The sequence below is a fragment of the Brachyhypopomus gauderio genome, chromosome 19 (genome assembly GCF_052324685.1).
Source record: "Brachyhypopomus gauderio isolate BG-103 chromosome 19, BGAUD_0.2, whole genome shotgun sequence".
NCBI classification, from domain to species: domain Eukaryota; kingdom Metazoa; phylum Chordata; class Actinopteri; order Gymnotiformes; family Hypopomidae; genus Brachyhypopomus; species Brachyhypopomus gauderio.
The window spans coordinates 9,776,336-9,798,600 of record NC_135229.1 but is presented as its reverse complement, the minus strand read 5'-3'; the positions used below and the strand labels follow the sequence as shown (position 1 = coordinate 9,798,600).

At 49.9% G+C, this 22,265-nt stretch overlaps 1 protein-coding gene across 2 annotated transcripts; it reads right to left on the bottom strand.

Moving 5' to 3' along the window:
* Nucleotides 1–133: 133 nt before the first annotated feature.
* brwd1 (bromodomain and WD repeat domain containing 1) lies at nucleotides 134–21,358 on the bottom strand. Of its 2 annotated transcripts, none has more exons than XM_076982259.1 (43): nucleotides 21,121–21,358; nucleotides 20,959–21,017; nucleotides 20,845–20,874; nucleotides 20,597–20,656; nucleotides 19,815–19,965; nucleotides 19,630–19,728; nucleotides 17,939–18,099; nucleotides 17,605–17,826; nucleotides 17,421–17,521; nucleotides 17,264–17,334; nucleotides 17,066–17,166; nucleotides 16,925–16,965; nucleotides 16,463–16,564; nucleotides 16,206–16,359; nucleotides 14,970–15,104; nucleotides 14,693–14,821; nucleotides 14,272–14,497; nucleotides 14,026–14,178; nucleotides 13,731–13,914; nucleotides 13,401–13,491; nucleotides 11,697–11,837; nucleotides 11,529–11,605; nucleotides 9,201–9,420; nucleotides 8,902–9,018; nucleotides 8,712–8,819; nucleotides 8,222–8,346; nucleotides 8,042–8,124; nucleotides 7,795–7,906; nucleotides 7,625–7,686; nucleotides 7,348–7,503; nucleotides 7,069–7,189; nucleotides 6,746–6,871; nucleotides 6,596–6,665; nucleotides 6,427–6,480; nucleotides 6,052–6,174; nucleotides 5,604–5,756; nucleotides 5,204–5,373; nucleotides 4,752–4,909; nucleotides 4,347–4,451; nucleotides 4,100–4,249; nucleotides 3,620–3,916; nucleotides 1,833–1,970; nucleotides 134–1,652 (listed from the first exon to the last, which is right to left on the bottom strand). In XM_076982259.1, exons 1-43 carry the CDS (start codon nucleotides 21,167–21,169, stop codon nucleotides 241–243), a joined length of 6,597 nt encoding a protein of 2,198 aa, XP_076838374.1. In that variant the 5' UTR covers nucleotides 21,170–21,358; the 3' UTR covers nucleotides 134–240. The 2 variants fall into 2 exon arrangements, with proteins under 2 accessions (XP_076838374.1, XP_076838375.1); XM_076982260.1 differs by having other exon boundaries at nucleotides 134–1,649.
* Between the last annotated feature and the right edge of the window lie 907 nt (nucleotides 21,359–22,265).

Sequence of the window (22,265 nt, the reverse complement as noted above, 5' to 3'; positions counted from 1 at the left end):
ACCACGCACACACAGCACAGGGCTGGTCTGAGCAGCCAGGCCAGTCGTTTTAAATTTCATATCTATACATAAATCATCTTCATAAGAGAAACTATAAATATCCCTGAACGTGATTCACAGTATATATTCTCCAGTGCTGCGACTCTCTTCCTTTGTTGTTTTTTTTTTTTTGTGGACAATCAAGTGTCTTCAAGGTCTCCAGTTCATGTGTCTTCCTTGGCGTGGTCGTCCGCGAGTCCCTCACTCACTGTCTCGGTAGTTCACCGTCCGTTTGCCGAGGTTCCTGGTCCGGATGTGTGTGGCTCTGACAGGTTCGCCGTATGAGGCGTCGCTGTCCGTGTCCCCGCGGGCATGTCGCGCGACCCCTCGGGTGCGACCCCTCACCCTCCCCTTGGCTGGCCTCCGTGGACGACCCTGGGACCCTGAGCTGGAGAAGTGCGGCTCACTGCCAGACTCGTCCGGAGTCTCGGAGCCGCTGCCACTGTCGCTGCTGCTGTGTTTGCGTTTCACGTTTCCGCGTCTCCCTCGTCGCCCGGCGACTCGAGAGAGGTCCTGCGCGTGCCGTGTGCGCGACGGACCGTTTTCCACTCGCTCGCCACCGGAGTCGCTGTCTGAGCCCCTTCGGAAGTGCTTTGACCTTTGCCCTCTCCTTCCTGAGCGGCTCCTACCCTTGCTTTCATCCCTGGTCCTTGAGTTTTGTTCTGTGTCTTCGGACTCCGAGGTCCCGATCCGTTTCCTTTTGGAGCGGTTGGTTCCGTCTTCACCGCAGCTGCTGGTTCCGCTACGCTGCCGATCGCATCCGTCGGAGTTCACGTCTTCCTCGGAGTCAGTGAAGTATTTCTTCCGGGTTTGGGCACGCACAGTCGGTCGTCTCCGGGGAAATGGCGTCTCCTTTTCAGACTCCTCGCTCTGCTGCCATTCCTCGGAGGACGTCTGTGTCCGTTTCTTCCGTCTCCGGTCTGACACCTCGTCACTCTCAGAACCGGAACTGTTGGATTTGCCGTCCACCCGCCAGGGCTTCCTCACTCTTCTAGACTTGGTTCTGCGGGTCAGCGTACTGGATTCGTTTGACCCGTCCTCCTCTGCGTTGCTGCTCTGAGACACCTCACCCTCGTCGTCATCTTCATCTTCAGATTTGATTTTGAATCTCTTCCGTGGAGCCCTGGCCCTCGGGGACACACTGCGTCGCTCCGTGACCCCTGGCGCCCCTGAACACGACCCTGATGTGGAGACACTACATGCTTGTTCTTGGCTCTTCAAACCCTTCTTCCTCACAGTCTTCCTCACTTTCTGCGAGAGCTCCTCGTCCAACGCGCTCAGCTTCCGGCCATTTTGATGAAAGTGCTTCTCAACCGGGGGAGCCTCCGCCTCCTCGTCGGAGCTTCTATGGGCCTCCTGTTTGCTAGGAAGGTTTCTGTGTCGCCGGGATCTGGAGAGATTCTCCTCTTCACCCAAATCACTGTCGCCAAGTTGTTTTATTTTACTGACTGCGGCTCTTGCCGTCTTCCTGGTAGGCTTCCGTCTGCTGATGGATTTGTCTTCTTCCTCGTCTTCCTCACTGCTCTGTTTTGAACTCTCTTCTCCATCGCACTCCTCATCTGCCTGATCCCCCACTTGCCTTTTGCCATTTCCATTGGCATGTGGAGAATCTTCTGAAACAAGAGAGCAGTTAACATTAAGAGCACTACACTGACTGGGCCTGCAACGTCTGAAACATGACACCAGTGCACAAGGGACCACCTGACACCACATTCCAAACCTCATCCCTGAACCCAACCCCCTTGAAGTTCGCCAACTTCCTCGTTTCTAAAATTGAGACAGTTGATTTTCACCTTGGTCCAGAACCCTTCTAGCAGTCCTGCGACCGCCTCTCTTGCTGTCTCCGTTTGGAGGTGGTGGGGAGGCAGAGCTGTTGGAGGTGGCCTCGCTCTGGTGGTCCTCGCTGGCTGAAGCTTCACTTTCGTTCCACTCTGCAAGAGAACAACCAGCAGCGCGGGTCAGGACTTACGACCCAGTCCACACCACTGCAAGCATCCATCAGATGTTCAATGTCCAGCTTGAACTCTCCTGTCTGTGCAGACTAGGGGTGTCATGACATTTAATCAAAATCGATCAAAATTGTGTCACAATCTCAAGCCTCGAAGTTAAAAGCTATGCAAGCACCCACGCTATGCAAAGTAAGCTAGGTTTATACTTGACGCCTCACGAGTGGCACGAGGGTCCACGCACCAAAAATGACGTAATCGCGGTAGCTCCACCTGTGCGTGAGAGCCTCGCGCGGTGGCGATTTGCGAGGTCGTGCACCTCTCAAATTTTGTAACTTCATGCGCACCGCGCTTCAGCGCAATGAACCAAGTTGCTGGGCTCATTAGAGCACTTGTACGTCACTTTCAAGGTCCCTTTCAATAATTCCCAGCACGTTAAAACTAATTCAGTTAAATATTTATACATATACTCAATGATTCAAAATAATTCACTTTATCACATTATTTAATGGTTGTTTATTTTCAAAACACCTAATCTTAACGTCTTCACGTTCTCTCATGTTTCGTCCTGGAATTACAACGTAATACAAGAGAACTGTTCAGTCAGATAGCTATTTGCTGTGAAACAAAGTAGTTACAATTTCAAGCATTTTCAAGTACTTTAGCCAAAATTCTAGCACCTGGAACACAATGCAACATTACAATTTGTCAGGTAAATGTTCCTTCTCCTGTTTTTGAAGGGTGTTTCTTTATACTACCACATATCGTTTCGGAGACCACTGCAAAGAATGTGACGTGCCAAGTATAAATGCCTCTGCCATTCATGCAGGTTCAGGCGAGGTGTGCTGAGTCGCGCGCTAGGTCACTCGCGAAAGTATAAAGGTCGTTACAACTAAAGTGTTGCCCTCCATTTATGAAGATACTAAAGAAATTATTTTTTAAAGATATTTTGTAGGATATAGTTAGTTTGTTAAGGCTCTATTTGTTCTATTATTTTGTACATGAATGTTCCGGTATTTTTTTTATTATTTATTTTATGTTGCACATTGCCATTTTAATAATGCACATTGCTGCTACCAAAAAAAGCCAATAGATAGCAGATACCCTCTGTGACCTCATTTTCGTTATCATTATTTGTTTGTTTTTGGTGTTTTCCACTGAGAACAAGATTGCTACATTTATCGTAATTAAATTATTTAAATTTGACCATTAGTGCCTAATATGGTGTATTACAGATCACTTGTATCACTTATATCAAACACAACTTTTGAAATAAGATATTGTAAATTTAGACTAAATTTAAAACAGGCGTAGAAAAGAAAATCGAGAATCGAATCGTGACCCTAAAATCGGAAATAAAATCGAGTCAAGGATTTAGAGAATCGTTACACCCCTAGTGCAGACACAACGCGGGAAATGTCCAAGAGAAGCTTCCTCAGGGAGCTGCACCGTAGGTTCTGCTAAATGTTTGACATTGTGCTCTAAACATTCAGCTCCACCACATACCAGAAAGAGGAACTTTGTGCTTATACACAAGGTTCCTCAAACACCACTAGGTGTTGGAAGTTCCTGAGATCTAAACAGCGGCCCCACACTCATTTTAAGACAATAAAAGCAGCTGGACCGGTTCCTACCGTGACTGCGTTGTTCGTCGGAGTCGGAGCTGCTCTGGAGGACGGCGGCGGCACGTTTGGTGACGCGGGCCCCCTGCCTGCAGTTTCCTGGAGCCTCCCGTCCCCAAACATCCTCCTCTTCCTCCTCAGACACCTCCATCAGCTTCATCCTGCTGACGGCAGCCATCGCAGTCCTCCGGGGCCTGCGGCCCACACAAGACTCCGTTTCCCTCTCGTCGTCCGAGGTGCTGCGGTCTCGTGCCCTCCGCCGCTCTGGCCGGGGGGACCTCGTGAGCCCGTTTACCTGAGCACCGCCCTCTGACACAGCAGGACGTCGGTTATTCAGACATGACAGCATCAACCCACAGGTTCAACAGAGCTGCAGGATTCTTGGCTTAATAATTAAGAAACACCCTTAAGGGCAAGGAATTGTTACAGTGAGAAATGATGAATGTTGCTTTTGTGATAAAACTTTTGCCTGGCGTTAACGGGGCTGTTTACCTGGCCTTCTCCTGTCAGGGGCAGAGCTCCTGGTTACTCGAGCAGAGCTGCTCCTGCTCGAGTGAAGGCGCTTTGAAGAGCTGAATTTCCCAGAAGGCTCCGCATCACATTCTCCGCTGGAACCGTCGTCTTCACACCTGCTCCCAGAATCTACAAACCCAGCAGAAAGTCAGGCAAGGTAAAACACTCCGAGAGCAACAGCAGTTGAGAGGTGGTGGTGGTGGTGGTGGGGCTGGTGGAGGCTCACCCTGGGGGGGCGGGCTGCCCCTCCCCCGCAGTCTCCGCACCCCTCTCTTCTGCCGTCTGGAAGCACGCGTGGACGAGGGACATTTCTCACCACCGCTCTCTGATTCTACAGCAGGTAGGAAGGATGATTATTCACAGAGAACCCTGACAGTCCAGCAGTGTGGCACCACCTACAGGCAGCAGGTTTCACCTGCAGCTTTAAGATAGCTGTCCATTTGTGTCCCCTTAGGAACACGCACCACCACACACACACACATTATGTTTTTATAAACGTTGCAGAGAAACTGGAGGTGTAGGAGGAGGTGTAAAGAACCTCCTTTATATTCTCAATGTGAGGAGCTGCGAACCCGTCCTTCGTCAGATCACCACCGTCTGCTCCGTGGTGGTTCATGTGGATGTCGTGTACCTGACGTAGCGGATGTGGCACTCTGGTAGTCGTCGTCCGCCGAGGGGCAGGTGGGGCTGGTGGGGCGGCTCCTCCGGCTTCGCCTCTCGGACGCTGAGGTAGGGGTAGGTGCAGCTTCCCTGGGTTCCTGAGGTTTGGTGGCTGCTGCCCTCTTGTGGCTGAGGGAGGGAAAGCAGAAAATGGTCAGCAGGGGTTTCTTGGCCACTCCCACACACAAGACTTGGCCACACCCCTCCATGATCAAATGCACACGTAGCTCTTAGCCTACCCTTCTTTGTGCTGCCCGCACATACTAATTAACCAACATGCAATGTGAGGACCTCCTCACTGTAGAGAAGCTTCCTGATTGGCTAGTCCTGGAGATCAGGTGTTGAGCTTTTGGGTTGCGAATGACAGAGCCCACTTTAACTGCAGAGCAGGGGACTGCGTGCATGTACGAGGCCCAGCCCCACCTAGTGGCCTCCGTGGGTAGTGCAGGGGCGGAGTCGTGCTGCACACGCTTGCGGAAGCGCTGACTCCGGCGCAGACGGGAGCTACACTTCTGCGCCTTGTGGTAGTCCAAGATGATCTTCCCCACGCGCTCCTCGAAGAACGCGGACAGCCGCAGGGTCATGCTGTAGATCTGGAGATTCAGAAGAGCGGAAGAGACTCACGTCGGCATCGCAGGGAGCCTATGCAACAGGCTACAGCAGGTACCGGACACCAATTACTGCACAGTACACGTAGAGAGCAGTTAGTCTCCCTAGGTTAAAAGGGTATTTCATGTGCACAAATTCACTCTACAAGATCAGGTGATATTCCGAATAAGTGACATTCCGAGCACGTGCTGGAGTGAGGATGAGGATGTCGCACCTTCGAGCGTTTGTTGGGCGTGTACGCTTTCGCATTAGCGAATATAAGCCTGGTGTCTTTGCATAAGTGGGTGGGGCTTTTGTAGCGGTCGTCTTCAAGGGTTCGCCAAACGGTTCCCAGATCCATCGGAGTGTCTATAATGTCCAGGTAGTCCTAGGACAGACAGGAGTGCGTAGTGTTCACGTCACCGCGCGGGTAAAACTGCTACAAGATTCAGCAGAAAAACTGATTACAAGTCGGACTTCACCAGCGTCCTGGGCTCAAACGCCACCTGCTCGGGAGTGTGAGAGACGCCTCAGTATCCAACACGTATCCCAGCATGGGTGGCAATACTTTTAAAACGAGATGATTGGTCATCCACCCTATTTGATGAACGGTCATCATTTGAGAACTGAAGCCAAGGATCAGTAACAGAGGCCGTTCTCAGCGGAGTTGTGGAGCGTCTCACCGGATACTCGCTGCGGTCCACGGGCTGGCGGAAAGGCTCCGAGTCCTCACACTGCAGCATGTAGTCCAGTAGCTTTTTACACGCGTCCTTCCACGCATCCTGGTCCGCAGCCAGCTCAACAGCCTACACACAGAACCTCAATTACATCTCCGTCAGCCAAAACGGTGCCATTTGGTCCAAAGACCAGAGGAAACAAAGTCTAAGTAGGCCTTATATCTCAGGAGCTTCTCAGGACCATCATGTGTAGCCATGAAAACATCTCAATGACGCTATTCAGCCTGGCCTCTCGTAGGATGCACATGCCACAGCTGTGACCATGACTACACAATGTAAATAATCAGCACGCTGGTCCTCGTTTTGGTATGTGGGCCCTACCTGGTGGGATCGATGTCCTGCAGAAGTGCCTGGACCATCAACCTCTTCTAGGTCCTGAAATGGCAACAAATGGCTAGCGTGTCAGACTGCACACCAAGACATGCCCCCAAGCTCAAGCCCCTCCCCAGAGACACGCCTCCAGCCCACAACCAGGCATCACTCAGCTCACCTCGTCCTCTGTGTACTCCATGTTTTCAACTGCATTGTAGATCTCCATAATATCCGTACAGTGTGGTTTGCTGGTAAAACACAAGACACACAAGTTTGTAAATCTGAAATGGAAGTGAAGAGATTCGTGTCTGCTCACACCCTCACTCACCTGATGAACTTCAGGAGGACGTCCGTTATGAGTTTGGCAGACTGGGCTATCTTACTGCGCGGCTCGTTAAAGGTCTTCGCGTTGAGGAAAATGTACCGCGTGTCCCATTTCAGCGCAGAAAGCCTCCTGCAAAACACAAAGCACACAGACGAGGTCAAAACCAGGAACCTGCTCTCCCCACACACCCAAAACGCCACCTTCTCCATAAAACACCCAACACACAAACCCTGGGACAGTTGATGATTAAACCAGCTGTATCAAGGATTTTGAGCTGTGTGACGCTGGGCAGCGAGAAGCTCGCAGCGTGTGTAGGGGAGCTGCACCTGTAGAAGTTGTGCTTGAGCCTCATGCGGATGGTGCCCAGATCGGTGGGGTAGGCAACAATGGTGCAGTAGGTGGGGTACTGGAGCAGGTCCACGGGGCCAGAGAACGGTGCTGCTATATCTGTCAAGCACACAGGAAATACAGCAGTACAGTTTCCACTCCGGTTGGGACATCGATATAACAAAAACAACAACTTGGCAATTTCTTCTGCAGTTTTGACACTGATATTATAACAATAAATAAGGTAGGAGGCGGTCTGTGCTGGGCGCCGTACACACCCACTGTGATGAGCTGGTCTATTCCCGCGGCGATGCGGGCACACGCCTCCTCACGGCTCCGCCCACCCCACTCCTCCGCCTGCGGCCTGTATAGGATGTCGGCCATCTCCTCCTCTGTGACGGCTACGCTCGCACCGACCGAATCTGGCTGTAGAGCTACATCAGAAGACGCTGTGAGATTCTCGCAGGAGGGGCTTTGACAAAACCAGTTTAAGGCTAGTCTTTAGGTCAAATGACTGATCTGAAAAGAGCATGTGTGTGTGTGTGTGTGTTCTACCATTTTCTGGAATAGCCTCTATATCCCACGGACTCAGCTTCTCAGTCTCGCCATTGTCCCACCTGCAGAGAGAACCACATGTCACACACACCTGGACACACCATGAGAATTGTGTGTGTGTGTGTGTGTGTGTGTGTGTGTGTGTGTGTGTGTGTGTGTGTGTGTCCTACCTGACTTTGAAACACTGGAAGAGGCTGTCAGGATAATCTGGTTGATACGGCTCCTGGCAGATCACCGTCCCAAACCACCAGGCATCATCAATCACGGAGCGGAAACGGTCATCTGAAATACACACACACACCCCTGAAATTCTCCAGGGCCTATGCGGACTCTTCACATGGCGGACTCTATGGGCTCAGTAAGGGCCATACGGCGGACTCTATGAGCTCAGTAAGGGTAGGACGGAGACGCACGCACTCGTTTTCCAAACCCGGTTGCGTGCCTCGTCGTAGCTCTGACGGAGAACCAGGAAGTCGATCACGTCTGGCATGTCGTGGTACCTGCAGGAAAACAAAACCAGGGTGTCAACTCCACCCAAAGCCACGCGCAGAAGGAAACCATGACCAAGCTGAGGTGAAGCATCGGCTGGAGTCTTACTTCACAGAGAAGGACTTGTCGGTTATGGTGCCTGTCCCAGGGTCGATTAAGGTCAGCTTCAGACAGCACAGGGTCGGTGGACACACCTCATACTTTATCCCAGTGATTTTAACAAATTCCTGGTCCTGGTGAGTAATCAGAGATATCAGTGTGATTACAGACCTGAAAGCACACAACATTGCAGCATACATACGCACATTTAACCGGCCACCAGGGGGCAGAGCTGCTCAACTGGAAAAAATCATGAACTTTTGGCTGGTTAACCTTGCAGAAGAGACTGCTGAGCTTTAATTGAAGACAGCAGCAACGACGTCACCGTAACCTCGGGCTGCCTACGTGACCTCCATGACCTCGGGCTGCCCACGTGACCTCCATGACCTCGGGCTGCCCACGTGACCTCCATGACCTCGGGCTGCCCACGTGACCTCCATGACCTCAGGCTGCCCACGTGACCTCCATGACCTCGGGCTGCCCGTGTTGAAGAACTCACCCGCAGTTCCATCCGTCTCCATGGCTGCCTGTCCAGGTTGATGGGGTAAAGGTCACCACGGCTCACGGCCTCCACGTACGCCTCGTGGCCCTGACGGAAGTAGATCACCTGCAGACCAACATCAGAACCGTTACAGCAGCGTCCTGCACGTGGGCCCAGTGGCGGGTTTAGGGGCAGCGGGGAGACCAACCTCATCTCCCATCTGTGGTACGAAAGGAGACTTGCGGGGAACCACGTCCGTGATCCAGGCGGAGGGGCGGAACTCGCAGGACACTTCTCTGTTCAGCGGCACCCGCGGGCTCACACACTGGTCGTGGAAGGAGACAGAAGGCAAGTTAATGAATCCAATACGCATACAAGCATTTTTACATCCGTATTTACGCCAGTCACTGAGCAGGCATATCTTACACAGTGAAAACAACTGGTTTTTAAAAGGTTAATGGGCGTGGCCATGCGCATTTGGTGCTGCATTAATGGGCGTGGCCTCACCTTCAGGGTCTTGTTTTTCGCCTTCTTCTTCTGCTTCTGAGGTGAAGACGACTGCGTTTCTTCATCAAATGTTTGCTCCGTTTGGTCTTCCTCCACGGTGTGGTCCTCCTCTTCATCGGAGCTGCTGATTTGCCGGCGAGCTCGTCGCCGGGACGACAGGGGCGGGGGCATGCTAATCCCAGCATCAGCCATCCAATCTGAAGCTTCACTGGATGAGTGACTATTAAAGAAATCAGTCATAACTATATGACTATAAAGGGTATATACAGAGATTCTTAAGTTGAATTTAATACCTTTTTAATATCTACAAAATATTATTTAATACCAGCATGACTTAAACCAGCCATTACGTCTTATTTTATGTCACCGTTAACTACACGGGGTTGACGCGAACTTAATAGGCCCATCTAGGCTACCTATTTATCTATTTGTGTAGCTCTGACAGTGTTCAACGCTGTAGCGAACGGCAATGACTGTTTTACCGCAAAATATGAAAACATTAATCACCCAATTAAATCCACTGGGAAATGTATGATGTGGTAAATGTACGCTCTTCTGCCTAATCACTAATTAAATTTAACTCGCTTGCAGACTGTGTTTATCCACACACCCACACACACATATATATTAGTGCTATCAATTCCAGGTGCCGCAATTAAAAGTCCAGGATTTTGCTCTGGCTTCCTGGATTGTGTTGATTCCACTAATTTCACCTGGATTGCTAATTAGAAAATCTAGCAAGCTTGAGCAAAATCCTATATAAAAAATATATAAAAAATATATATATATAGACTTTGATATCCCCGCATGATAATGATTGAGCCGCGGCCATTTTTCTCCGGCCGCACTGTCTAAGCGAAATCAGTTATCGCAAGCTCGCTGTAAAAAAAAAAATCGCTCTTTTCATCGGTTTGTAGGAGGTTCTTCCCAGAGTTTTGGTATTAAGACATAATTGAATGTTCGCTTTCTCTCATCCCGTTAGAAGAATTCGCATTTCGCGCTTCTGTAAATTACATAAATATATTTTTTTTGCTGTGTTTTTAAATGTTAGTATAAGAGTAGCAGTTAGCAGGAACTAGAACTTAGCATAGAAATCAACCTTACAATACAGGCAGTATGCCCATGTATTATAGCTTCAACCAGCCTTTAAATTCAGGATTTGATTCCCACGCTTTCCTATATTTTTGAGAATAGAGTTTAGAGTGAGACATGATGAACAAGTTATCTAGATGTTAAGCTTTCACAGGGATGCACACACTGTGGGCGAGTCAAGTGACTGGCTACGTGGTGAATGAGGTGAAGAATGACAGAGTTAAATGCAGTGATTTCGTGTCTCACTGAAGACTAAAACATTTATATTTACATTATGCTCTGTAAATATGGGGCGGGGCGTCAGCGGCAGTTTTGGGCATGCGCGGTTCATGTGCAGTGTGGACGTGGAGCGGTGAGGGTCTGCTCCGAGTGTGAGACTGCACTGAGTGTTGTGGGCGGGGCTCACGGCAGCACCCGCCCCAGAGGACAGCAACTGAAGAGCGTGTGTGTTCAGAGTCTCCAATAACACCACAAAAAGTTGCTAGATTTGTTGCTAGTCGCTTTTTACTACAAAAAGTCTCGAGGGTCTGAAAAGTCGCCAAGTTGTCAACACTGCTGGCGCATGCACGAACAAACATCAGGCCACGTCATATCACTGCTAGCAACATATAAATAAATCTAATTTAAGGAATTTTAGGAGAAAGGCTTATTTTATAAAAGGGTAATAAAATACTATGTAACCTAATACTCTCACATTACAAACAAACAAACAGGCCGGACACCGCATATAACAGCGGACTGTTGCTACAGTCCCTGATTGGATGGGTAAGGCAGGGTGTAGCGTAAGGGGCGTGACTGTGGAGGCAGGGTGTAGCGTAAGGGGCGTGACAGTGGGAGGGGGTTTTTTAGTGGGAGGGGTTAGTTTGAGTACATCTGGCCCTGCAGCGCTGTTGGGAGTTTGTGTGTGTCACCGGTCCAGCAGAACTGCTGAGTCACTGGTCCAGCATTACAGCAAACATCAGTCCAAAAGCCAGAACCACTGCAGTAGGGCTAGGTGGTGCCTACATAGCATCACATCGCCCTCTACAGCACCACCCGGGACTAGCTGGGGTGTAGCAGCAGGGTGTAGCGTAAGGGGCGTGGCTGTGGAGTCAGGGTGTAGCGTAAGGGGCGTGGCTGTGGAGTCAGGGTGTAGCGTAAGGGGCGTGGCTGTGGAGGCAGGGTGTAGCGTAAGGGGCGTGGCTGTGGAGGCAGGGTGTAGCGTAAGGGGCGTGGCTGTGGAGGCAGGGTGTGTACCTTGAGCTATCACTGGTCCACTCCTCCTCATCCTCCTCATTTGATGAATCTGCCTCACTACCTTCCATTTCATTGTCCTAGAGAACAACACCAAGAACGGCAGTCACTACAAATCGCTCCACCCGGTAAACCCGTCCAGAACCGACCCCGAGGTGTCCCGTCCGGTACCTCAGAGGAGGCCGTCTCCTCTCCCTCCTCACAGGACATCTCGATGAGCTCTTCCACCAGACTGTCTCGGCTCTCCAGGTTCCTGTGACGCTTACGGGGCCCCGCACGCTTGGTGCACACACCCTCATCATCAGAGTCATCCTGCAATTACAGCACCACAGAAGATACTAGGGATGTCCCGATCCAGCTTTTTTAACTTCCGATCAGTTACCGATATTTATTTGCACTTCCGCTCCGATACCGGCCTATCCGAACATGTATTAAAGTTTAGTTATTTAGCCAACGTACTTTGTTGTCAAACTCATGTTGAGTTTTACTCCTGATAATGCGTTTTACACTTGATAAGTAGCCAGCTGAATTAGGTGTGTTTGAATAATGCACAATGGTTGGTAAGGAGAAACTGACCTGTTTATTTAGTAATAAACAGAAATGGCATCAGTAAACCAAGGCTTAAAAAGCCTTAAGTGCAAATAATATTGTAAACAGTGATGTCAGTCTAATCTTACCACTTTTTTCAGTAACGAGTAATATAACGCGTTACTATTTCCAGTCCAGTAATCAGATTAAAGTTATTTATTCAAGTAACTGTGCGTTACTATTTTTATTTTCCTTAGTAAAAATATATATTTTTGCTTTCATCTTGGCTCAGTTAAACTTTTCCGTCTGACCGTAGTGCTCGACTCCGCACACTGCGCGCGAACCTGTGAGAGCGCGAGCGCGTTTCTCACGTCATTCTGTGCAGTGTTTTCCGTAACAATATGTGGTAGTGTAAAGAAATACCCCTCAATAACCGGGGAAGGAATATTTGATGAATTTTTATGTAGCCTACTTAAAATGCTTGAAATTGTAATGGTATTTCGTTTCACAACAAATAGCTGTCTGACTGAATAGTTCGCTTGTATTACATTTACAAATATATTTACAATACCGCACAGCAACACAAACGTAATCAAGTAAAATCAAGTAATCTGTAACGTAACCAAGTTACTTTTAAAAGGAGTAATCAGTAATCGGATTACTTTTTCAAGGTAACTAAGCCATCACTTATTGTAAATTGTATTTTAAAAAGTGGCAGTTTGTCACGTTTCGCAAACGTTTCTGCCAGTGTTAGTTGTGTAGGACCTTTCTTTTTGTCTTCGGTTTTCTTTAGAAACTCTTCATGTTGTTTATGGTAGTATTTCGCTAAATGCCTGATTAGATTGGTTGTATTAAAAGTTCTTAGAGCTTTACCACCATGCTTGACTTAACTGTGGCATATGTTGCACTCTACCTCTTCGTCTTTGTCGTCCTTTAAGGTAAAATAATCCCACACAACTGACATTTTTATCGATAACTTCAAATTTACATGGCCATCTTAATGGTTACCAAATGCTACTGAGCTAAATTGGGGAGATGCTATGCTCGTGTGTTGAAAAATGCGGACCGGATTTTACTCTCACTGGCAAAAACGAATGGATTATCTAAATGGGTGCGCTGGAAAACCCAGATTAAAAAGAAATCTGGATTGGGAGTCTGAATCGGCATTTTCTCATGCCTGCCGATCCGATACTGATACGCATTTTTAGCAAATATCAGCAGCCGATCCGATCCAAATATCAGATCGGGACAAGCCTAGAAGATACGCTAAAGAGAAAAGAACACACACACACACATGCACACACCCAATGATGATCATTTGCCATGAGGTGGAGGGGAGGGGCCTACCCTGAATGTGCCATGGGTGACTCGCCGCTTCCTGGCGTTGTACAGGGCAATCTCCTCCTCTCCTTTAGCCACCCGGAAGGAGTCCTGAAACCTACAACCGATTCATTAGCACCACCGTTCCTCCCTGCAGTTCTGCCCCATTCCCACATGCACCCTGGAGGGTGGAGGTTCACACAGTGGATGGTGCTACACCACCGTACCGTGCAGTGGCCGAGCTGATGGTGTGCAGATGCAAAGAACACTAAACTGTTTATGCAAATTGTGACGAAAGCGTCGAGTTAATTGGCTTAACGAGGGGTGTGTCTCCGTGCCGTGCAAGTGGGGCGTTACCTGTAGGTGCTGGGGCTCAGGCCGGGCACCACCACCCGCCGCCTCCATGCCTGCAGGTCTCGCTCCGTGGCCATCTGACTGCGAGGGGCGTTCTGGTGCATCTGTCTCACCCCCTCCACCTGTCCGCTGCGCCGCAGGCCGACGTTCGGGGGCGACAGCACCTCCACCCGCTCGCTCAGCGACACTGCAGGGGGGGGGGGGGAGACACGACCATTAACGAGCGGACACGTGAGACCAAATCCATGAGAGGACTCGTTCACGTCCATAACTAGACAGCTCCTTTGGGGGGAAGTACCTCTCCTAGGCGTTCCCGGGGCGGCACCGGTGGCCTGCCGGTCCTGCTGCTGCTGGAGCTGGCGGATGGCGTCGTCCAGCGCGCTGTGGCGAGGAGGCTCCTCGTGGTCCGGCGGCTGCTGGCTGATGACCTGCTCCACCACCTCTCCGTCACCTGTGACCACCACACAAAGGCGTGAGGACATCGGAGAAGTTTGGGGGGGATGAGGTGGACGAGGGCACTCGGGACTCCCGAAACGCTTCTTACTCGTGGCGACGTAGCCCAGCTGAGGGACAAGATGCTCGTCTGCCGAGTTCTCCCTCCCCGGTACGAGCCGTTGGAAGCGGGGAGGGTGGGGGTTCCCGTCCACGTCCACAAGGAAGGGCGGAGGCATGAGGTGAGGAGCCTGCTGGGTCTGCTCGTCTAGCACAAAACCGTTGGAGTCTCTGATCAAAGGGCGGTAGTCCGTGTGGAAGAACACCTGGTCTGGAAGCTGCAGGATATACGCCAATTTCTCCGATCAGGGATTTTAGGGATTAATGCATGCTGAGATTTTAACCCTAAATGACAGCAAGCTGGCACTAAACCTGCTGATGAGTTTTAGCAGACAGAGTAAAGCCGTCGTGAGGTGAAGCCCGTAGCAGGACAAACACACACTCGCGGCCGGAGATTAAACTTTAAGACAAACCTTCTCGTAAGGCTTGGAACTCCCAAAGCCAAAAACCAGCAGGTGCCCATGCGAGTCGGTGCAGGCGAAACGCTGACCGTCTGGGGTGAACTTGCAGTCAAACACCGCGCCGTGACCTTGACCTTCGATCTGCGCAGAAAGAAGACGCACGGCGACATCCATGAAAGGATTTGGGGTTTTCTTTTAACATTACTGTATGTAACGCTGTATGACCTTCCCACTAATCTCTGCCCATGTAAATCTCCTCTGCTGTGTGTTCAGTCCTGGACCACCGTACCATGTTGAAGTAATGCTGAGCCCTGGTGCCTCTCACGAGGTCCCAAATGAAGACGTTGCCGTCGTGGCCTGCAGACAGCATGACCCTGGGGTCGTAGGGGTGTGGCTCCAGCACGAACACCTCAGCTTCATGACCCTGAGGAGACACCGAGGCCGTCAGACAGAGGCTAACGCAGCCACACACAAACACACACACACACACACACACACACACGCAAGCATGTCTGAAGATTCTATGGGGCCAAGACATTCTTTCTTTCGTATAGATTTGGCAGTAGCTGCTCTTGGAATAAAGTTAGTGAACTAATTTTAACTCTGAGATAAGGATGAGATCACCAAGCCTGCAGAGGGACTGCAGTGCCAGCTCACAGCTCCACCAGCTCCAACTCTGATAGTGGAGGAGAGCCTCCTTCCTAACCGGTTAGATCAGCTCTACTTAGAACCACAGTATTCAGTTACATACAGTGAACATATCCGCTATTGTGTCTGAGAACAGCAACAGCAACCGTCTAATTGTATTTCGTAATCGAGAAGCAACGTCTCTGCCAACAGATTCACAGATGCAAAGACGTCAAAACAGCGTAAATGCTTTCCAACCTGCTGTAGGCCCCGCCCCCCGGAGAAGGTGTGGTTAAACGTAGGCCGTGTTATTGCTGACATATTCAGTCACAACAATTGCATCAGGCAGCAGATTCATGGGAGGTGTAACAGCATGGCTGCAGGCTGTGTGTGTGTGTGTGTGTGTGTGTGTGTGTGTGTGTGTAACTGCAGTCAGACCCAAGAATGCAACTGCCACGCCCAGTTTATACACCACACCCAGTTTAAATGCCTCAAACAAGATCTAAACAAAGCAAAATGCCAAATTAACAAAGTTACTAGGCAGATTATTAGATGTCTACAGTTACATTAGGGAAGAACCTTGACAAGAAGTGCTGATCCGTCTCCCTGTAGCTCTGCTCTCCAGAACATCTACTCTAGCAAACCTCCGCTCAGCAGACAATGACCAGGCTTAGCAGGTGTGCTGCAGTAGCACTAGAGAACCTCCAGGGGGAGCTGTAGGTCCCCCTTCAGCAAAAGGCGTATTTGTCAAGCTTCCATGCGTAGGAAAGAAGCGCAAACGTCCTGCAAAAAAGCATTTCCACTTCAAAAGAACAACTTCGTTTTTCCCCTGGGTGAATGACCCGGCTTTCTGACCCCGATCCTGTTGACCCCTGACCCTGCCGACCCCTGACCTTACCTTCAGCACATGGAGCAGCTGCCCCGTGTAGGAATTCCACACTTTGAGAAGGTGATTGTTGACCGCAGTGATGACCGTGTTGTCATGGCGATCCCATGACACCATGGTGACCTTGGGTTTGAAAAAGTTCTCCTCTTCTGTGGTTGTCCCAGACCTGCGGTGGACAGGAGATCAGAATCACCACCAGCGTGCGTGCTACAAGGGATGTGGTAAGAGTCCAGCGGTGAGGGCCACACGGCACCGCACGAACATCGTACCCAGGCAGCGTCGCGGACATGTCCAGCAAAATGCTTCTCCACTGATGCCTCTGGTGGAGAGCCCAGATCCGAGCCGTACCATCACGGCTGCCGCTCACGAACCTGAGAGAGGAGCACAGAACTCGGCATCAGGATCGTGGTGTCGTCCGTCTGACCCGAGGATCAGTCTACTAGACCGAACAAAACCAAACACCGGACGCTTTAAGAACCAGCTCTACTGCCTCCCATCTTAAGTGTGCCACGTCAACGTCAGTGAATTTCACCCTCAGGCGGGGCTAAAACGTCCCGAGATGTTGGGACGGACGTTAGGGCCCTCTCTCCAGGGTCGGTGTTTGGCGTTGGGTCCCAAAGTGCTCATGCTTGAGGGTGTTTGAGATGTGTGGTGTGAGGGGGTGCGTGAGCACATCATAACCGCCGTGGCGTGTGAGGCAGCTCTGTGATTGGCTGACCCTCTTCACATACCTCTCTCCTGTGTTGCTGAACTGGATGCTGTCCACCTTGTCCTAAAAAGGGGGAGAGAGAGAGAGAGAGAGAGAGAGAGAGAGAGAATAAGGATGGTACAGTGTTCAGAAGTGCCGATGAAGTCCGTGGTGCAGCTCTTACTGTGTGGGAGTCCAGTTCAGCTATCTTCTCTGCACAGCCAGTGCCCAAGTAGTACATCCTGATAACATCGTCCGTGCTGCCAGTGGCCAGGAACATGCCGCCTGCACAAAATATGGTTAGTGTTGTGCAAAACACACACACACACACACACACACACACACATGTGCAAGCGCACACAGACACACACTTAGGCCTTACCAGGGCTGAACGACGAGCAAACCATCTGAACTCCGGGTCTCGGCCGCTCTGTGAACTTCTGGGGCCGATCACTGAAAAACCACGAGAGCACAGTGACCCTCCCGAAGCCGACCCCGTCTAACCAGAACAAGCCAATCACAGGTGGATATCCCCATACCTGAAACTGGTATTATTTACATCCCACTGCCAGAAACACACTGTAGCGTCAGTTCCCGTGGAGACCATGTATCGCTTTAGGCCCTTGGCAAACGGCGAGAACTGAGGACAGAAAGAGGACAAGTTGAAACGGGAAGACGCCGGACAACGTCCCGTTCCTCGGACCTGCGGGGAGGTGTGCGCACCTGCAGAGACGTGATGGACCCGCTGTGTCCCTGCAGGACGGCCACGGGGGCGCAGGTCCGTAGGCACCACACGCGGATGGTCTTGTCGCAGCTCCCCGCGGCGATGAGGGTGTTCTCAAAGTTCACCGCCAGGTCCGATATCTCCGCGTGATGTCCTCGGAGAGTGGAGTGGAGTCTCCCGTCAAAAGAAGACCATATTTTCACCAAGGCGTCGTCCGAACCCTGGAGAGAGCGGGGGGGAGAGGCGGGCGTGTCCCAGCGTGAGACGGGCGGGACTATGGCTGCTCTGGGACAGAGAGGCGACGGGGACACGCGCCTCGGGTGAAAAGCTCACCGTAAAGATCCTGGATCCGGTGCGATCGAAGGTGATGCAGTAAACTGCAGAGAGGTGTCCCAGAATCCTCCTGTGCATACGCATGTGCTGGTAAGTGCTGACAGGGTGAACGAAGCTGAATCTTTGAGTACCTGTCAGCGCCCTTCCTCGAAACACCTCCACTACACACACACACACACACACATTATGTTTAGCTTGTTTAAATGGTGTACAAAAAATCACAGCACCAACAATTTAAATGTGGAAGTTCAACACTTCTGCAATCTGGATATGAGAAGCGGATCATCTTTAAAAAACTGTAACCAAGGAAACTGTCCCAGATATAAGGCATCAGTGCTTCTACCCATATTACTGTGGGAAGCCAAGGAATGGAGTCAGTGGACGTGTCTGCAGGTGGAGGGGGGACGCGTCTGCAGGTGTGTGTGTGTGTGTGTGTGTTGGGGATATGGGGGGGAATGACTATCCGGCCAGTTGGCGTGGCTCTCAGAGGGATCTTCTCTTAAAGCTGCTGTATTTCTTCTCAATGCCAAGATCTCGTCTGGTCATCCACAAACTAAAAGCCCCAGACGCTGCTCATATCGGCAGAATCTGACAGCAAACCAAACCCCACTGCTGATCCTCAAAGTTCCAGACGTTTTAAATGCATCTATTGATTGTCCTAAACATCCAGCGTATGCGTAACCATTTGTCCTTGAAGAGGCGGTTTGATTTAATAAGGGACGAGGCCCCACCCATCCAGTGATGGACAGCTGATGTAATCGGTAATAATACTGCACCCGCAAACCAGTAGAAACCTGGTAGCACAGCGGCCAGTGTTCGGACAGCTGACCCGAAGCCAAGAGACTCACTTCCTCTCCGCCTCTCAATCGTTTCACCTGCTCATATTTGCTGACTCCGGGACACTCGGGTCCAAACTGCATGAAGAAAACTGTGTGTGGCCTTCTGTGCCCTCTCACTCACCGATGTATTTACAGCTAAACACTCCAGACTACAGCCGCTTGGCGACACGAACACACGTTTCTACGGCTGCACTAGAGAGAAGGATCTGAAGGTGGGGGCGGGAAGTGTCCCGAGGAACCCCCACCTGGTCTGGAGCTCCGCCCACCTACATAACACAGTAACGTAGAAGAAACGACAAATATTCTACCTGCCCTCTAGATACTTAGCAACACAAAATGACTTTTTAAATAAGTAGAAATATTTAGACTGATTGTGCGTCCGGGAACCAATAGTGCAACGACAGAAGAACAGTCCCGGAGTACAGGGGAGGTCAGGACGGCGGGTCTCCCAAACACCCAAAACACTTCCTTGCATCGCGTGCATCAGGCAGGAAATGCCTCAAGTCTTCCAAACCAAAACCCACCAAATGGGTCTCGACATGCGTACATAAATACTCCAAAGAGCCTCAAATTACTCCTCATTCACAGACGTTTTCAATGATTATAGTGTTTTTGCCAAAAGATTTACCCCATTAATTAAAAAAATTTACCCCTTTAAGTTTTTGGGGGGTTATTTTCAGGACCCACATGTTTGACACAAAAAAAAACTGTATACATGTAGACTGAATAGAATATCTTCAAGGCAACGGCGGCATATTCTATTAACAGATATGAAACAAGTGAAACAAAAGACAGTGGTGCCATCACTTTGGCGGTTCTAAAGACGACGGCGGTGAAGAAGAGTGTGCTCACCCAGGTTGGGGGGCTCCCTGCAGCTCAGCGATCTCTCCGGGGGTCTCCCTCTGTGCAGCGCTGCAAAACAAGTCCTTTTCCATCGCCTGCTGCCACAGTCTGGGCCGTCGAGAGGAGAGAGCACAGACTTCAGGATCCGGGCATAAAGGGTAAAATGGTGTAATCGAGCGTGAACACGTCCTCACCCTTCGCCGTGCGGAGCAGAGAGTGTCTTCCTGTCCCCAAAAGAGAATGGACTCCTTGTACACCAGACGGCACCTCCTTGTCCAGAATTGGACCAATCTGCTTGCATATCTGCAGCAAATGGTCTGGTGCAATGTGTCTGCTGGAAGCATTCTTATGGAGCAAAATCACATGTAAAAGGTGTCAAATAATTTAGGATCCGTTCATTTAAATACTCGTCAAAATGCACGCGTATGCATTTAAAGGAGGCAATGCACATTTGAAATCTAATGTACTACTTCAGGAAATGTGTTTTTTGCCGGTTTATAATCAACGTTAGCAACACAATCTCCGCCACGTCCCTCCCACGAGCTACTCAACACAAGTACGCTGGCGACGTCGCTGGAAGTGGCTTCGGAGCGAGGAGTTTATGCAAATCAAGCCCGCAGGCCAGCCAATCGAAACGCGCGTCACAAGTAAAAATAAAGAGTCTACGGCGCTTTAAGACATCCGATTGGCCGTTGAAATCATGACGTCGCCCTCGACTCCCCACCCTTAAACTGCAATACAACACAAAATAATACGCGAGCCCGGTCAGAAAAGAAAAAAGAAAGAAGGAAAAGAAATGAAAGAAAAACATTATAACGGTTATTATAACGCATATAATAACGGATTTGCGTGGCACTTTTGCAGCCAACACGACAGGCCGACCACACGGGTCGTTTGGCTGAAATGTGGGGTGGACTATTATAGTAAATCAACAGCAAACACACTCGGGACAAGCAGGGAACATGAGGACACTCACAACGTCCTCGTAGGAGCGGGGATGCTCGCGTCCCTGCCAGTCCAACCTGCGCGGAAGGAGCTGCGGGAGGCAAACGTTCGCTTAGACGTGACAACGACATTAAAGAGACTCGTAATGATAATAAATCTGATATTTAAAGTTTCCCGAGGACGGGGTGGGGGGGGGTTAAAAGCGGCCGTTAGGCTGAGTGAAACCCCCCGTCCCCGTCCGTGGGACTCGCGAGGTGGCGGAGACCTGCGGGGACACACCTGATATTCCTCCAGCTCCGAGACGAGAACCTGCAAACACACACACGCGCCGTGAAACCCCACAAAATCACACAAAAACACTCGGACGAGTCTCGACGGTCCGACCGCTCTTACCTCGGCCGCTCTCCGACACGGACCGGTGGTCAAAAAACGAGAGATGAGGAAATACAGCTCTGCGAGTGTGAGGGAGAAAACGAACGTGATTTAACTGTGGGGGGAGAAACTGCAACACCACGAATTCAAAACATTTCGCCAACGTTACTTTTTGTGCCTTACCCGATTCAAGGAGCGAAATATTCCCGCCTTTGTCCCTAACGTCGGCCATAGCTCGGCGAATGTTCTACTTTGAAACTAACTTTATGTGTAGTTAGTTAGTTGATATATTTATTTAATTTCGCTCGCACGGTTCGGACCCTCCACGATTGCTCCCGCTTTCTGTTCTGCCAGTTTTCGGTCGCCATTGGAAGTATGGCCCTTTAGCTCTGAGAGGAACTTCCGGTCGGGCGGCGGAAGCGGGGGGAGGGGGGGGACACGCCGGCTTCCGGTTGTCTCCCTAACAAAGACGTTTCATAATAAACATGGGCCGTGACGTCGTTTCTCCTTGATACCAGCTGGGCAGATTTGTTTTAAGGACGCCACCGTTGTGATCTTTTTTAACACGTCGTCCAATGTTTTGTCGACGACGTGGATATCCAAAGCATTATTTGTTGCTACTCTGTGGCATTTGAGGACCATTATATTACTTAGTATAGTAATATAGTAATTTTTTGTGTTGTTCTGAAAATGTGTAATTGTCATAAATACATTCAAGTTGGTTGATTGGTTTTGTTTTAATGTAAACTGCATAAATGTTTGTCACTCTTCAAACACAAAAATAATTAGAGCACATGAAAAAATATATATTAAATCTCCTAATATCATGAAATGCATTAAGTGGAAAACCAACTCAGGCACAAAAAACTCAGAACACAAAATATAAAAAAACACAATACAAGCACAAACAACAATAAGCCATTATCTGCTTTGATCGCTCATGAACTCTGAAACATAAAGTTTTAAGCTATTATAAGCTATTATAAGCTATTTCTTAGACATCTTAACATCTTAAATGTTGACGTGGGCCTTAATGCTGACGTGAGATTTTTTTGTTTTGCAACTTGGTGTTATTCCTGAAGGGTTGGGCAAGACCCATTTAATGGGCTGCCTGCCCATTAAAGATATCCACTGTTGTATGTAAAAGCTCACTTTGGACCTTAGAGGGAAAACATAGTCTCTCAATGGAAAAGACAAGGGGACAGAACAAACGACCATTATATGCAAGAAATTAAGACAGGATAGTGTATCCACCCTTCCATGTGTTTCTTGCTTTTTTTTCTTTAGGTATGCTGAATTTCCAGTATAACGTACTGGACGTGTCTCCT

What these genes read in the sequence shown, in the direction of transcription:
- brwd1 (XM_076982259.1), bottom strand. Translation starts at nt 21,169, where the DNA reads ATGGCCGACGTTAGGGACAAAGGCGGGAATATTTCGCTCCTTGAATCG. An exon ending in ATGTCCGCGACGCTGCCTGG is followed by an intron (nt 16,360 to 16,462) that starts GTACGATGTTCG and finishes TGTCCACCGCAG; the next exon opens with GTCTGGGACAACCACAGAAG. An exon ending in GACAAGTCCTTCTCTGTGAA is followed by an intron (nt 8,125 to 8,221) that starts GTAAGACTCCAG and finishes GTTTTCCTGCAG; the next exon opens with GTACCACGACATGCCAGACG.